The sequence below is a fragment of the Bos indicus genome, chromosome 11 (genome assembly GCF_029378745.1).
Source record: "Bos indicus isolate NIAB-ARS_2022 breed Sahiwal x Tharparkar chromosome 11, NIAB-ARS_B.indTharparkar_mat_pri_1.0, whole genome shotgun sequence".
In the NCBI taxonomy this organism is placed as follows: Eukaryota; Metazoa; Chordata; class Mammalia; order Artiodactyla; family Bovidae; genus Bos; species Bos indicus.
Window position 1 is genome coordinate 10,114,499 of NC_091770.1, and position 14,679 is coordinate 10,129,177.

General features: G+C 52.4%; 3 protein-coding genes across 10 annotated transcripts in view; 2 read left to right on the plus strand and 1 right to left on the minus strand.

The window, feature by feature from the left end:
* Nucleotides 1-4,669, plus strand: part of RTKN (rhotekin) — a 31,086-nt gene extending 26,417 nt beyond the window's left edge. For 3 of the 5 annotated variants that reach the window (XM_070798407.1, XM_019969884.2, XM_019969885.2), the window contains 9 exons: nt 98-151; nt 250-367; nt 578-787; nt 1,525-1,619; nt 1,729-1,919; nt 2,072-2,200; nt 2,900-3,068; nt 3,286-3,390; nt 3,969-4,669. In XM_070798407.1, the coding sequence (XP_070654508.1) occupies nt 98-151; nt 250-367; nt 578-787; nt 1,525-1,619; nt 1,729-1,919; nt 2,072-2,200; nt 2,900-3,068; nt 3,286-3,390; nt 3,969-4,303 (1,406 nt within the window). In that variant the 3' untranslated portion in view covers nt 4,304-4,669. The remainder of the gene's footprint in view (nt 1-97; nt 152-249; nt 368-577; nt 788-1,524; nt 1,620-1,728; nt 1,920-2,071; nt 2,201-2,899; nt 3,069-3,285; nt 3,391-3,968) is intronic. The other 2 variants (XM_019969886.2, XM_019969887.2) reach the window with 1 other exon arrangement.
* Nucleotides 4,670-4,789: 120 nt separating this feature from the next.
* On the minus strand, nt 4,790-8,691 carry WDR54 (WD repeat domain 54). 4 transcript variants are annotated; one of them, XM_019969889.2, is made up of 10 exons: nt 8,589-8,691; nt 7,981-8,268; nt 7,751-7,813; nt 7,155-7,221; nt 7,013-7,066; nt 6,561-6,688; nt 5,584-5,684; nt 5,322-5,484; nt 5,054-5,128; nt 4,790-4,978 (listed from the first exon to the last, which is right to left on the minus strand). In XM_019969889.2, the coding sequence occupies exons 2-10, from the start codon at nt 8,200-8,202 to the stop codon at nt 4,847-4,849; spliced, it is 1,005 nt and encodes a 334-aa protein (XP_019825448.1). In that variant the 5' UTR covers nt 8,203-8,268; nt 8,589-8,691; the 3' UTR covers nt 4,790-4,846. The 4 variants fall into 4 exon arrangements, with proteins under 4 accessions (XP_019825448.1, XP_070654509.1, XP_019825447.1 ...); XM_070798408.1 differs by having other exon boundaries at nt 7,981-8,203; nt 8,589-8,658; XM_019969888.2 differs by having other exon boundaries at nt 7,981-8,653.
* A 46-nt stretch (nt 8,692-8,737) lies between these two features.
* Nucleotides 8,738-14,631, plus strand: C11H2orf81 (chromosome 11 C2orf81 homolog). The gene is made up of 4 exons (XM_019969892.2): nt 8,738-8,864; nt 12,589-12,810; nt 12,896-13,117; nt 13,208-14,631. The coding sequence occupies exons 1-4, from the start codon at nt 8,847-8,849 to the stop codon at nt 14,564-14,566; spliced, it is 1,821 nt and encodes a 606-aa protein (XP_019825451.2). The 5' UTR covers nt 8,738-8,846; the 3' UTR covers nt 14,567-14,631.
* Nucleotides 14,632-14,679: the final 48 nt, after the last annotated feature.

Consider the following 14,679-nt stretch of genomic DNA (forward strand, 5'->3'; position numbering starts at 1 on the left):
GTAAGAAGCACAACTACCCCAGCTGCTGGCATTCTTTGCCCAGTGATAAGATCTCCTGTCCTGTCTTGATGTCTGTTCCTATCCCTCTGCCCCTTAGATCTTCGGATTCCACTCATGTGGAAGGACACAGAATATTTCAAGAACAAAGGCGGTGAGTTCCACACATGTGGGACAGACTTAAGGGAGTGGCCCTGAGATTGGAGGTCCCCTCGGGGGCACATCATTACCGGTTTTGCTCTCGGCCCCCAGACCTGCACCGCTGGGCTGTGTTCCTGCTGCTGCAGATAGGGGAACACATTCAGGACACAGAGATGATCCTGGTGGACAGGACCCTCACAGACATCTCCTTTCAGAACAACGTGCTCTTGTGGGTACCTCATCCCTGTGGCTCCCCACTTTTTCTGCTAGGCTCTAATCATGTAGCTGCAGAGGAGGGGAGGAAGAGAAGGAGGGAGGGAGCTGGGCCTTCCCTGTGGAGCTGTCCTGTACTTGCAGGACATCCATCCTAACCCCAGTGCCGCTCCCTGGACTGGCCCAGACTATCCTCCCCTCCTTGCTTCCTCCCATATTCCTACAGTGCTGAGGCAGGGCCAGACTTTGAACTGCGGCTGGAGCTGTATGGGGCCTGTGTGGAAGAGGAGGGGGCCCTGGCTGGAGCCCCCAAGAGGCTTGCTACCAAACTCAGCAGCTCCCTGGGCCGCTCCTCAGGGAGGCGTGTCCGAGCATCGCTGGAGACTGCTGGGGGCTCAGGCAGCAGTCCCATCTTGCTTCCCACTCCGGCTGTGGGGTAAGCACCTATTTTCCTCCCTGGCCCTCAGCTGGCCACTGGTGATCTCTAAGCTGTGTTGAGCATGCGGAGCCTATTTTCAACTGTTGCCAGGACATGCAGACAGATATGAATGAGCAGTGGTCACATACTGGGAGGCACTCTGGCCCATACCTCAGGTACTTCAAACAGCCAACTGAGAAGACCAACAGGAATGCAGGAAGAGCTAGGTTCTGGGGTCTTCACTGCTTTTGCAGCAACAGATACACCTTATGTAGATATAACAGAGTGCCCCTGGCTACAGCAGAATAGCCTGGGTGCTGTGGTGTTGCCTACAGGCACCTGGAGGCATCTAGTAGACTCACTGGGTCTCTGAGGAGCAGTTTGAGAACCTTGCAGGTAATGAACAGATTGCTTATTTTGGAGACAGATGCAGATTCAGATTCAAGTTCTACCTCCTCAGCTTTATTTTGGGGCAGACTTCTTAACCTGTTTAAGCCTCAAGCTGCCTCGTCTATGAACTAAAGAATGCCACCAACCTCAGGGCTGTTGTGGGAATACAGTGGGATAACGTATTTAAAGCACAGGCCCCAGCACTTAGCGGGAGTACAGTATATGTCTGTTTCATCCCCTGTGGGGGAGGCAAGCTAGCTTTCTGTGGGGCAGCCTAAACAGGGGGGCAGACCTGCTCAGCTCTTACTGCTCTTGCCACCCAGCATGCCCCTCACTTGGCTGCTGCCCACTTCTCTGTCCTGCAGTGGTCCTCGTTACCACCTCTTGGCTCATACCACGCTCACCCTAGCAGCTGTGCAAGATGGGTTCCGCACACATGACCTCACCCTCGCCACTCCTGGTGAGTATGTATCTATGTGGGGGACGCTGGATGATGAGAAGAGGGGCTGATAGATGGTTCCTTCCCCTTCACATTTCCCACCCTCACCCTGCACTTCTCTCTCCCCCAGAGGAGAGCCCTGCCTGGCTGCCCCTTTACGGTAGCATGTGTTGCCGCCTGGTGGCTCAGCCCCTCTGCATGACTCAGCCTACTGCAAGTGGTACCCTCAGGGTGCAGGTGAGGGACCCTGAGGAGTGGAAGGGAAGTGGGAGAAGACAAAGGAGAGCCAGATCACGTAGGGATCAAAGAACCATTGAAAACGTAAGATCTGGGTGGAGGAAGGAGGGGCACGGTAAGATGAAAGGAGGGTAAGGTAGGAGGGTGGGCAGAAAGGAGTCATTTTTCTGTGGGGGGCTGGGAAGAAGGGTGTTGGGGGTGTGATTCCCCTAGGAAACCTTGAGTCATTTATGCAGCAAGCAGGGGAGCCGCGGGACTGGGTGCAAGTACACGGAGTCCTGAAAGGCACAAACCTCTTCTGTTACCGGCAACCTGAAGACACAGACACTGGGGACGAGCCGCTGTTTACTATCGCAATCAACAAGGTGATGAGTCTCTGGTGGTGAAGCCACCAGGTGCCAGGGTTCGGGAACCTCTCCATCAGGCCCTGGGAGGGCACAGAGGGCACAGAGACCTCAGAGAGATTAAAGCTAGCTTCCTGCTCCCAACAGCACCACACCCTGCTTCAGGGCCAGGGATGCTGAGGGACCGTGTTCTCCCCACCAGCATCACGGAAAACGAGTCCCTTCTACTCACCAGCCTCCGCCCCTGCCAAGTGTCACAGAGAGTTCGATTGCCAGTTTAGGACTTTTCATCCTCCTCCCATCTTTCTTCAGATTCCAGTCTGCGTCTCTTTTACCCTTTCCTGGTTTTCTCTCCCAGCCCAAGTCCAAGAACTTCTTTGTTTCCTAGCCCTTTTGCTGGCACTCCTGCCGACTTTTATAAAAGTATTGAGGGGCCTTAGTGTTCCTGTTCCTGCCTGCCTCCTCACCTTCCCTGCCTTGCTCCATCCCTCCTTTCCTGTCTCCATCTGCTCCTTTTCCTGACTAAGGATGACTTGTCTCATTCCAGTCCTTTCTTGCCATTTCTTCCCACTCTGATCAGTAGGAGCCAAGTGAGAGGGCTTGGTGAAAGCTCCACAAGTTCCTCCTTCTAAGGGTAGGGATGACCAAGCCTGCCTGATGTCACTGCTGACTTCTGTGACCAAGGTGAAGGTGGAAGCAGATCTTGGATTTCTCCTCTAGGAGACTCAAGTCCGGGCAGGGGAGCTGGACCAGGCAGCCAGCTGGCCCTTCACCCTGAGCATCAGTAACCGGTATGGGGAGGAAGAGGTAACGCACACTCTTCAGGCAGAGAGTCGGGGAGCCCTGCAGAGCTGGATGGAGGCTCTGTGGCAGCTTTTCTTTGACATGAGTAAGAGGAGGGGTCTGGATTGGGGCTTGTTATTTTTACCAAAGTAAAATTATTTGATAATTCTTGTAATTAAAAATTATATAATACAATATTAAATTATTATAATAATTCTTATAATAATACAATACTTTTTGAAATGAGCCTGTTTTCAAGAATGTGTGGAAGGGAATGTAGCAGGGGAGAAGGCAGCCCACCCCCATCAATGCTCTCCCCTCAGGTCAGTGGAAGCAGTGCTGTGATGAAATAATGAAAATTGAAACACCTGCTCCTCGGAAACCACCCCAAGTGCTGGCCAAGCAGGGGTCCCTGTACCATGAAATGGGTGAGTGAAAATGCACTGTGGGGTCCTCATGGGCAGCTGCGTTGGGGGCTTCAGGGGAACCCAGATAGTGGAGACAGAGAGAAAGCACACTGTGGGCTAAGGCAGAACTCTGGGGACCCAAGTCCCACCCAGGAGTCCTTTCCCTTCTCCAGCTCTTCTTAAAATCACCTCCACCAAAGTCCAAACAAATCCTTGTAGAACCAGACTCATTTCATGGATTTTTTTTTCCTAATTTTTTCTTTCCTGTTTCCCTTTCTGCATGTGGATTCCTGTCTGTTCCTCTGACCCTTCACTTGCCCGGCAATGCTTTAATTTTCCTCCTCTTTCTTGGTTTCTTCACCTCCTTCTGCCTACTCCCCTCTCGCTGTCCACCCACTGCCCCCATGTGCCACAGTCTGATCAGAGCCTGTGGCTCCTGGGGGCCCGTGTGAGGGGCTGCTCCTGCAGGATAATGCAGTCTCAGCAGAGATCCGGGCTCTGCTTTCCTCCTCTTACACTGACAGGTGATGCTCAGGGCTGAGTAGCTCTGGGGCCCAAGCTCTGACTCCCCTCCCCTCGATCCCTTCCTGATGCCACAGCTATTGAGCCGCTGGATGACATCGCAGCAGTGACAGACATCCTGGCCCAGCGGGAGGGCGCGAGGCTGGAGACACCCCCACCCTGGCTAGCAGTGTTTACAGACCAGCCTGCCTTGCCTGGCCCCTGCTCACCTGCTTCAGTGGCCCCAGCTCCAGCCCGGATCCATTCCTTGCCCTGGGGGAGACCCCGAACATTCTCTCTGGATGCTGTCCCCTCAGACCATTCCCCTGGGGCTTCTCGCTTGGTCGCCCCTCTCCCCCTGCAGCGATCCCCACGATCCAGAGGCCTCTGCAGCAAAGGCCCACCCCACACTTGGCTCCAGTCACCAGTGTGAGAGAGAAAGGTGCTGGCAATAGGATCTGGCCAGAAGAGGGGAAGATGTGTGTGCAGCTGGGCTCGGATTCAGCACTGTTTGCAGCAGGCTGACCAGCTTGGCCTCCCCTTCCTCTGCTGGAGTCGGGGTAGGCTGAGAAGGGGTATCAGAAGCCCCTTTAAGCTGTGGTTGCCACGGTGCTGAGGGACTTGTTCCCAGGGCTGGCTGGGACCCCGTAAACCCTTCCTGGGAGAAAACTGGAACCAACCCTGCCCTACCTCCCTGCATTAACCAGCTTTGAGAATGGCACTGAAGAGCCTTGGGAGGGAACACACCTCCCTTGTGACTTTTACATTGACCATTAAAGTTATTTAACATCACCCTTCACCTGGTTGTTGAGAACAGATTGCCTCTTGACTTGGTCAGGACCCGCCATAGCCTTTTATCCCTGGAGCTTATTCACTAGGTGTGAAGTGTGACCATGAGATTGAGTAATCAGACAAGGGCTGGGTGGAGAGGGAGTACTTTATAAATACCACAGGGCAACAGAGGGCTGCTCTTCTCTCATATGCTGCTGAATCTCAGGATCTCAGCGACGTCATAGCCAGTCACAGCAAAGGAGCTGCCTGAGGGGTCACAGAATCGGGCACCACACAGCTGGGTGTCAGGCACACACTCACCATGACAGTGTTCCACCTGGGAGAAAAGACAGCTGTTCAGGCCTGTGGCCTCATCCTCGGGCCCTCATTCCATTCCTCTTATGACACATACCTCAATGTAGCCATCCTCTGGGCTTCTGCTCAACTTCCAGATGTGTACGAAAGTGTCTTCAGCCGCAGAGAGTAGCTATTTTAAAGAAAGGCAAGGAGGACCAGTGGGAGTCAGAATGTGCTGACAGAGGGCTGGTATAGGCTGTAAAGCTCAGTCCAGGTGCCTGGGAAGGGGGCTACCCTGAGAGGCAGAGATAAGTCTGTGGAGTGCCTCTCAACATCCCAGCACCAGGAAACAAGGCTTTGCAAGGTCAGAGCTGGAGACTGACCTTGCCCACCTCAGGAGCCAGGTCCAGGGCACAGATGGCCCGGGCGTGGGCATCGATCTGGACGTGTACAGTTCCTGTACTGGCTTCATATAGACGCACTTGCCCGTTCCCGTAGCCTGCTGCTATGGTTCCCTGCCACAGCTGCACAGAAGAGCACGGGACCCTGCAAGGGTGACATCGCACTTTGATTTCCCAGACCTAAGCCCACTCCCCACCTTGAAGCTACCTCAGGAAGGCCTCAGCCCCCTTCTGCCTCACCTACCCGAATCCTGGAATCTGGGTCAGTAATTTGAATTTGGGCCCTGATCTCCAGACACACAGCAAGCCCGAGTCATCTGCTGTCACAGTGTCAGCCACGCAGTCCTGAGGGGAAAGGCAGGATTAGCCCTTTTTTCTCCCTGCTGGGTCCTGTATACAGGGCAGGAGGGGAAGGGAGGCAGTATTTGCATCTTTGTCTTTCCAGGGAAAGGGGAAGATGTGGAGCCATCACTGGCTGGAAGGGTCTCTTGGAAGCATTAAATGCTTTCGTTATATTCCTTATAGAGTCTGACTCCCTGCCCCAACCCCAGCACACACCCCGTGTGTCAGGGTATACAATTGTCCTCATTGGATGAATGATGAAACTAAGGCCACAGTGTTAGGGCCTTCTGGAGGTCTTGCACTGAGCCAGTCACAGTCATGACTGAACTCTGGGACTCTTGACAGCCCCTCAACCCAGGCAGCCAACAGAGCCCATGGGCCCAACTTTGTGCCAGGTGTAGTGTAGCATAGGAATTATAAGATACATACCCTGTTTTCAAGAGGTTTACAATCTAATCAGGGAGGTAAGAGTTGTCTTTGCAGGCAGTGTCAATTCAGGGTTCAGCTAAGGGAGACGAGTGGGGGCTGGAAGAGGGGGAGGCTTCCAGGAGAGGATAGCACTGGAGGTGGGCCTCAATAGGGTGGACTCGCCCAAGCTCAGAGAAGGAAGCCACACATGTCAGAAACCATCGGTCCCAACTCCTCCATTCACACCAGGATCGTAAAGTATGAGTGAACTATTAAGTACCAGATAAATAGAAAGTATTTCTGGACTCATCACTGGACTTGAGGTTGCTGAAACTTAGCAAAGTGCACTAATTTGCCCAAAGTCATTCAGCTGCTTAATGGCAAAGCCGAGGCTTGAACCCAGGTCCCCTGCTTTCCCAAGGTGGGGAAGGCCCTCAGATTCACTGGAACAGGTAGGGGGGATCCACTCACCTGTCCCTGGGCAGGCTCAGTGGCAATGTCTGAGATTGGTGTCTGGTGCCTTGCCAGCTCTTCACTCAGTACAATGTTGGGACCCTTCGTGGGGATGTCAAACACCAGTACCTGGCCCGACCATGTTCCTGCAGAACCAGTGCTCCACTGATGGCTTCCTGATGCTCCCAGGTCTCCAGCCACCATGTTCAGCCCTCCCTCCATCCCAGAAACCTTAGTAACAAACCCACCTCTCAATGTTCCAACAGCCCCACTCCCAACATTCACTGCCCTTTTCCTATACCATCCTGACCCTCTGAACCCCTCCATGCCTTTTTGGAGTTTCTCAGACCCTCCTTCACTCCCACCCCTCTAACACTCCACAATTTCCTCAGACCTTCAGCAGCATCCTGGTCAAAGCCCACACCCCTATACCTCAGCACTCTCCAATGCCCTGCCTTTGGCCCCCTCACCCACACAGACGTAGTGGCCACTGGCAGCAATTCCTCGGGCAAACGCAGCCTGCACTGAGTATGAGAGTGGTAAACGATTAGAAGTATTATCCCCCCTAGGCCCAGCAAACACTCCCTACCCCCAACCCAGTCCTGCAGGTACCTAGAGAGGCATCTCCAGCGTCCAGTGCATGCCAGTAGACCATGACGGAGCCATCAGACTCGTACATCTGGAAGACCAGGGCAAGGACGGGGTCATAACCCAGCTGACCTTTGCTGAGCTCTGTACCAACTACTCCACATACTCATGTTAACCTTAGCCTGTTTAATCCTCAAAATTACCCTGGGAGGGAGGCGCTACTTTTATCTCTATTTAACAGAAGACACTGAGGCTCTGAGAAGTTCACTAAATTGCCCAAGGTCACACAACTAATAGAAGGGCAGATATTGGAGGTGGCACTTAAGAATTGGAAAACAAGGAAGGTATGAAGATGAGAAATGAGGGGGCTAAGCATGAAACAGCTTGGAAATGTTTAGAAGTAAGATCGCTGGGTTGGGAAGATCCCCTGGAGGAGGAAATGGCAACCCACTCCAGTATTCTTGCCTGGAGAATCCCATGGACAGAGGAGCCTGGCCGGCTACAGACCACGGGGTCGCAGAGTCAGACACGACTGAGCGACTAAGCACAGCACACACACTAGGGGCCTTGGCGAGAAGTTAAGACTCTAGCGGGGGAGGATAGGAAGGTCCTCGTCTTACTTGTATTCCTCGATGAGAGGTGAGTACCAGCAATACTCGGAAAGGGAGGACACACCAGTGGATCTAGAGGGAGATAAATCAGAGTAAGAAGTAGGGCAGAGGACATGAGGACTCGAAAGTGTGGAAATTCAGACAGTCAGGGAAGGCCTATTCCTTCAGGTTTGGAGAGGAAGTACCGGGTTCTAGGTAGGGCGGGGTTCAGCAACACCACTCCCAACTCCACGCCTCACCTGGGTGATAAGTGGGGGGCTCACTCCAGCGCCCTCCTTAGCGTGGAGTTGGCGCTGGGCCAAGGGCACACCCTCAGGAGCAGCGCTGAGTAGCTGGGCGCTGGGTCCATGAACTACTCCAAAATGAGTGAGGTTGCGGGCGGGCAGCTGCAGCACACTGAGGTTGTTGCACAGGGCGGCCGCCGAGCCTCGAAGCGGGATGGAGCGCTCCCGGCGGAACATTCTTGGGGAGAGACGGTCGATCCCAGGCGCGCGGAAAGCAGAAGATAGCCGAGATTCCTAAGGGGGCTTGGGGGTGGAGTGGTGCTGACAGAAGGCAGTGGGAAAGCCCCCGGCGACTGGGTCGCGAGGTGAATGAACGAGGGCCTCGGGGATGATGATGGGGGTTGGTGGTCACGTGTGTGGGAAGGGTAACGCGGAGCTGGCGAGGGGAACCCTAGGGCTGAGTCATGAGGTGATGGGGGGAACCCCAGAGGAGGAATGGTGATGGCCCAGGACCCAGTGGCCCCAAAAGCCCGAGTCAAGGCAGGATGAAGCAGGGTAGCCTCTAGGCTCTTCCTCCCTCAGCCTGGCTCCCCGAAGCCCCCGGACCAGGTCAGAGTTCACACCAGCAGCTCCGAGACTCCAGAAGCGTTCGGTCTCTCCGAATCCGCCGCCACCATAGAGACGACGCACGTACGCACAGCCGTTGGGTGGGGTGAACTACCCTAACGTGCGACGCGCGGCCGGCGCGGCTGCCAGGGCAACTGTGGGCGGGGCGAGCCTCAGCGCGGCGCGGTTGCCGAGGAGACCGATAGGCTGCAGTAGCAGCTGCGGCTGGACCGGAAAGCTGCTGGAGCCTGGGGGTTGAAGCTACAGTTGAGGCGATGGCGCACGAAGGCCCGGTGAGCTTTAGCTCAGCTGAGGGTGGCCCAGAGCGGGGTTAAGACCAGTGTCCGGAGCGGTGGGCCAACTCTGAGCCACCCGGCATCCGCCTTTCACGCGGGCGTTCAAGATGACCGAGGAAGCCATGTCTGTGCACTAGGACGGAAAACCTACACCTGCACCACGCGCACTCACAAGCATTGTCACACTTGGAGCCTGAGGGAAGGGGGTTAAATGGGTGATGAAGAGCCCAAGAACAAGAAGTAACTTTGACAACAGTTAATGCATTTAATGAGTCTCTTATATTGAGGTACTCATTTAAATGGATAAACCAGAATTGGTCAGGCACTGGGGAGAGGGTGTTGCTAGATAGGTTTCATTTGGAGAATTTCGGGAGGAATAAATGGATTAAACAACAATTCTGAGGCTGCACTTGAAAGTCAATTGTTTAAAAGCCAAGAAACTCTAAAATAGACTGAAGAGCATTCATGCAGTAATATCTCCAACCCCTCTGGTCAGGCCATTTCTAGGTGTAGCCATTAGCGCGGGTGTAATGAGAGCCTGGGCGTGGTTGTCTAAGGAATCAACTCTCCTCTCCCAGCCCTACCTACCCCTGCTCTGGCCAAGCCTGAACGGGGCTGTGGACCGTTCCTTGGGCTTGCCAACAGAACTGTTCTCACTAGCAGAGAGGGGAAACGAAACAAGGGATTTTGAGTTCAGTGTGAGGTTTAGGAAACACCAGAGTTGGGGGAGAATGAATTTTGGGGAACACCATGTATGAAGCAATAATGTTGGCGGTGGGGAGACAAAAGTTAGGGAAATTGTGTTGGGGGTAAATTTTAGAAGGAATCAGCTTCAGGGAAACTGTTGTGGGGAAATTAAGAGGCTCCCAATAATTTACTAGTAAATTCGTATGTCCCTAAAATGGGTTTTGGGGAGACTAGACTTTTTTTTCAGTGGGTTTTTCTTGATTATAAAAGGATATAAAGTCATTGTAGAGAACTTATAAACTGGAGAAGAGTGTAGGAAAAAAACATATACACGGTGCTTTCCTTTTCTTCAACACATATAGGTTTACACACCTGAGATCATACTTGATATGTAATTTTATATCGTTTCTTTCATTTAAGATTACATCATAAGTATTTTCTTATGCTATTGTAAATTCTTCCTAAAGACTGCCTTTAATCATCACATAATATTTCATCATATAGGTAGCACACAATTAGCCACCTATTTTCCTTGTTAGATGTATGTTTTCAATATTCTGCTATTATAAATGACATCACAGGGAATATTTTAGAGAATATATTTTCAGAGTATGCCTTTGTGTATTTATAAAATGGAATTGGTACTTTTGAAGATTGGATATCTTTTCAAATGTTTATTAGTCATCAATAGTTCCACTTTTGTGAAATATTATGTTCTTATTATCCTTGGAGATCTTATGGTTATAAAAATTTATATGCATTTTTAATGTATTTGGGAATATCTTTTTAAAAAATTTGTTGCATGTATTTTTGGTTTAGGAAGCAGGATAAAGCCAAGCTCTGGAGTCAGACAGACCTGCATATGAATTATGACTCTACTACTTCCTTACTCTGTGATCTTAGGCAAATTCTGTAAAATGGGGATAAAAATAGTATGTAGTCTAAAAAATGTAGGAACTGAATCCATGTATGTGACTAATATACTTTCAGTTCAGTTCAGTTGCTCAGTCGTGTCCGACTCTTTGCAACCCCATGAATCGCAGCACGCCAGGCCTCCCTGTCCATCACAAACTCCCAGAGTTCACCCAGACTCACGTCCATCGAGTTAGTGATGCCATTCAGCCATCTCATCCTCTGTCGTCCCCTTCTCCTCCTGCCCCCAATCCCTCCCAGCATCAGAGTCTTTTCCAATGAGTCAACTCTTCGCATGAGGTGGCCAAAGTACTGGAGTTTCAGCTTTAGCATCATTCCTTCCAAAGACATCCCAGGGCTGATCTCCTTCAGAATGGACTGCTTGGAGCTCCTTGCAGTCCAAGGGACTCTCAAGAGTCTTCTCCAACACCACAGTTCAAAAGCATCAATTCTTTGGTGCTCAGCCTTCTTCACAGTCCAACTCTCACATCCATACATGACCACAGGAAAAACCATAGCCTTGACTAGACGAACCTTTGTTGGCAAAGTAATGTCTCTGCTTTTGAATATGCTATCTAGGTTGGTCATAACTTTCCTTCCAAAGAGTAAGCATTTTATAATTTCATGGCTGCAGTCACCATCTGCAGTGATTTTGGAGCTCCAAAAAATAAAGTCTGACCCTTTTTCCACTGTTTCCCCATCTATTTCCCATGAAGTGATGGGACCTGATGCCATGATCTTAGTTTTCTGAATGTTGAGCTTTAAGCCAACTTTTTCACTCTCTTTCACTTTCATCAAGAGGCTCTTTAGTTCCTCATCACTTTCTGCCATAAGGGTGGTGTCATCTGCATATCTGAGGTTACTGATATTTCTCCCGGCAATCTTGATTCCAGCTTGTGTTTCTTCCAGTCCAGCATTTCTCATGATGTACTCTGCATATAAGTTAAATAAGCAGGGTGACAATATACAGCCTTGACGTACTCCTTTTCCTATTTGGAACCAGTCTGTTGTTCCATGTCCAGTTCTAACTGTTGCTTCCTGACCTGCATATAGTTTAAGTGCCAGTAAATGATAACTACTGTTATCAGCTTGTAATTAGGAATTTTAAGAAAAAGCACAGGAAAATTTGACATATATATATATGTGTATATACACATGTGTATATAAATACATATACAGTTGCTGCTGCTGCTGCTAAGTCGCTTCAGTCATGTCCGACTCTGTGTGACCCCATAGACGGCAGCCCACCAGGCTCCCCCATCCCTGGGTTTCTCCAGGCAAGAACACTGGAGTGGGTTGCCATTTCCTTCTCCAATGCATGAAAGTGAAAAGTGAAAGTGAAGTTGCTCAGTCGAGTCCAACTCTTAGCGACCCCATGGACTGCAGCCCACCAGGCTCCTCCATCCATGGGATTTTCCAGGCAAGAGTACTGGAGTGGGGTGCCATTGCCTTCTCCATATATAGAGTTACCTACCCATTTCTTTATTATTTCTTACATTACTTTTATGCTTAGGCAGCTGTTTCTCACCCAGAGATTATATGACAATTTAAACTATTTTCCCTACATTTTATCTTTTGTTTTAATTTTGTTTTGTTTGTATGCGTGCTTTAATTCATCTGGAATTTATTTAGATGTATATTGTGAAATGAGGATCTAAGTTGATTTGGGGAATGGGAGGAAATGGGAAACACACCAATAATTCCTGCTGTTTATTGAATTTTTCAAATTCCTGAACTCTCAAGAATTTTGAATACTTTGAACTAGCACAAATAACAAGGACTGTGCAGTTAGAGCTATATATAGCCTGGGCTCACTGTGTAATCCCAAGCAAGTGGAGGTGAACTGCTATCAGGCTTCAGTTCCTTTGTCTGTGAAATGGACTGAGTGAGCTGTTTGAAAAATTAAATCGGCTAGGTCACCTGAAAAGCATCTGTCACATAGTAGGCTCTTAGTAGTAAATTGTCCCTTTCTAAAGGCCTTTCCTAAAAAAAAATTAAAAATAAATAAATAAATAAAGGCCTTTCCTTCGTCTTAGACAACCTAAGGAAGCTTCCTCCTAACCCATAACTGGTGCTCCACTCCTCGGTTTCCCGCCCTGAGTGCCCTATTCCTTTCCCACAGAGGCAGGTCCGAGACCGCGGGATGACCCGATCCAAGGCGGAAAAGGTGCGGCCACCTACGGTTCCGGTGCCGCAGGTGGACATCGTGCCTGGGCGGCTCACTGAGGCCGAATGGATAGCGTTCACGGCTCTCGAAGAGGGCGAGGACGTTGTGGGCGACATCTTGGCTGATCTGGTGGCCCGAGTCATAGACTCCGCCTTTAAAGTCTATCTGACCCAGCAGGTAGGCCTGGATCCTTGTCCTTCAGACACATCTCCCCTCTCCTGACCCCTCCCTGCCGGACTGAGACCCTTTCTCGCCTCCGCAGTGCATTCCATTCACCATCAGTCAGGCACGGGAGGCCATGCTGCAGATCACCGAGTGGCGCTTTTTGGCTCGGGACGAGGGAGAATCTGCAGTGGCAGAGGACCCCACATGGGGCGAGGATGAGGAGCCCTTGGCTTGCACGACGGATGCCTGGGCTCAGGGATCCGTGCCGGTGCTGCACGCCCGGGCCTCGATGGGGCTGGAGGAGACGTTTCAAGGCGAAGTAAGCCCAGCCTCCAGCTGCCGCCCACCTCTTACCGCCGCCCCCGATCCATTACTCACCCCTGACCTCCACCCCTGTGCATTTTCCCAGGACCAAGACAGCGTGGACCAGATCCCTTTAGGAGGATCGTGGACGGATTCAGGCTCTCAGGAGCCGATGGAATCTTGGGAGCTAACTGTCACCCCGGACTCTCCACCCACGCCCGAGTTGCTTCAGGAGACAGGGCCCCGGAGTCCTTTGGAGAAACTAGGTGATCAGTCGAGGAGCGACCAGACTGACCTGTTTGCAGTCGGATCCTCGAACTCGAGCAGCCAACTGTCGATGGAGATGGTGCCGGCAGGCAGTACCCACGCTTCTCTGGAGCTGTCCTTGGTAGCCAGCCCTCAGGCCTCTGTCGAGCGGGCACAGCCCATCAGCTCTCAGTTCTCTCTCGAGGACCTCTACAATTGCACGCCCCAGCCGCACGCGGCTGGAGACCGGCTGGAACTCAGGGAGGAAAAGGTGCCCCTCATCCCCTCGCGGGTGTTGGTGTCCGATCCCTCCGCGGGCGGCCCCACCACGCTCAACCCCTCGGCGGGATTCCAGCCGCAGCCGCCGTGGCTGGCTGAAGAGCGGCCCAGCGCACTTCAGTCCAGAATTGGCCGTAAGGGGACGACGGCGCGTCTGGACCCCGCGCGGCTGCCGCGCCCCTGGGTGCGCCCGCTGTCGGAGGTCCTGGTCCCAGACTCGGAGGGCCGCCCCTTGGAGGCCTACCGGGGGCGCCAGCGGGGCGAGAAGACCGAGGCCCCAGCCGGACCGCAAGCCTCCCGCCCCAGCTGCCGCGTCTCCCGGTCAGAGTTCTTCCCTTTCCCACCTGGCGTTCCTGTCCGAACTTTGGGCCCTGGTCTAAGCCTCCAGTTCCCTACTCTAAACTTAGGCCTACCATCGCCAGGCTTTGGTTCAAAGCTTCCCTTCCCCAGTCCCGGGCTCCGTTTTCTCGCCACACACCGGGCGCGCCCGGACATGGCACGCAGCCCCAGCCCCAAATTATGGCCGGGTGCTAAGTGGCCCAGCGGCTGGGAGGGGGAGGCCGAACTGCTGGGTGAGCTCTGGGCCGGTCGTACCCGTGTACCTCCGCAGGGCCTGGACCTTGGGGACCGGGAGAGCCAGGATCCTCACCAATATCGTCATCCCGTGCCTCAAGTTCTGGAGGCCACGTCCCAGGTGACGTGGAAGCCCGTGTTGCTGCCGGGAGCATTGAAGCTGGCTCCTGGTGTGAACATGTGGAACCCAAGTACGCAGGTGCTGCTTAGCTCCTCTGAGCCTCAACGGAACGACAGAGAAGGCAGCGCCTCTCCTCCCATCCATACAGGTGCCCCGAAGCCCCAGGTGACTGTGGCACAGCTAATGAACTCAGCCCTCAAAATGTGGTCACTCCCCTCCAAGCGCCTGCCCAATTCTAAGCCCTAGGCATTGGGAATTCTACCTTCCTTCTGTCTGCTTGCTAGAAATAAACAGCCGAGTTGCCTTAAGAATTGGCCTGATGTCCATCAGTTCCTTCCAAGTGTGCACTCTCACTGAAC

What these genes read in the sequence shown, in the direction of transcription:
- C11H2orf81 (XM_019969892.2), top strand. An exon ending in AAGTCTATCTGACCCAGCAG is followed by an intron (nt 12,811 to 12,895) that starts GTAGGCCTGGAT and finishes TCGCCTCCGCAG; the next exon opens with TGCATTCCATTCACCATCAG. An exon ending in AGGAGACGTTTCAAGGCGAA is followed by an intron (nt 13,118 to 13,207) that starts GTAAGCCCAGCC and finishes GCATTTTCCCAG; the next exon opens with GACCAAGACAGCGTGGACCA.
- WDR54 (XM_019969889.2), bottom strand. Translation starts at nt 8,202, where the DNA reads ATGTTCCGCCGGGAGCGCTCCATCCCGCTTCGAGGCTCGGCGGCCGCC. An exon ending in CTGAGCCTGCCCAGGGACAG is followed by an intron (nt 5,685 to 6,560) that starts GTGAGTGGATCC and finishes CTTTCCCCTCAG; the next exon opens with GACTGCGTGGCTGACACTGT. An exon ending in ACCCAGATTCCAGGATTCGG is followed by an intron (nt 5,485 to 5,583) that starts GTAGGTGAGGCA and finishes TCACCCTTGCAG; the next exon opens with GGTCCCGTGCTCTTCTGTGC.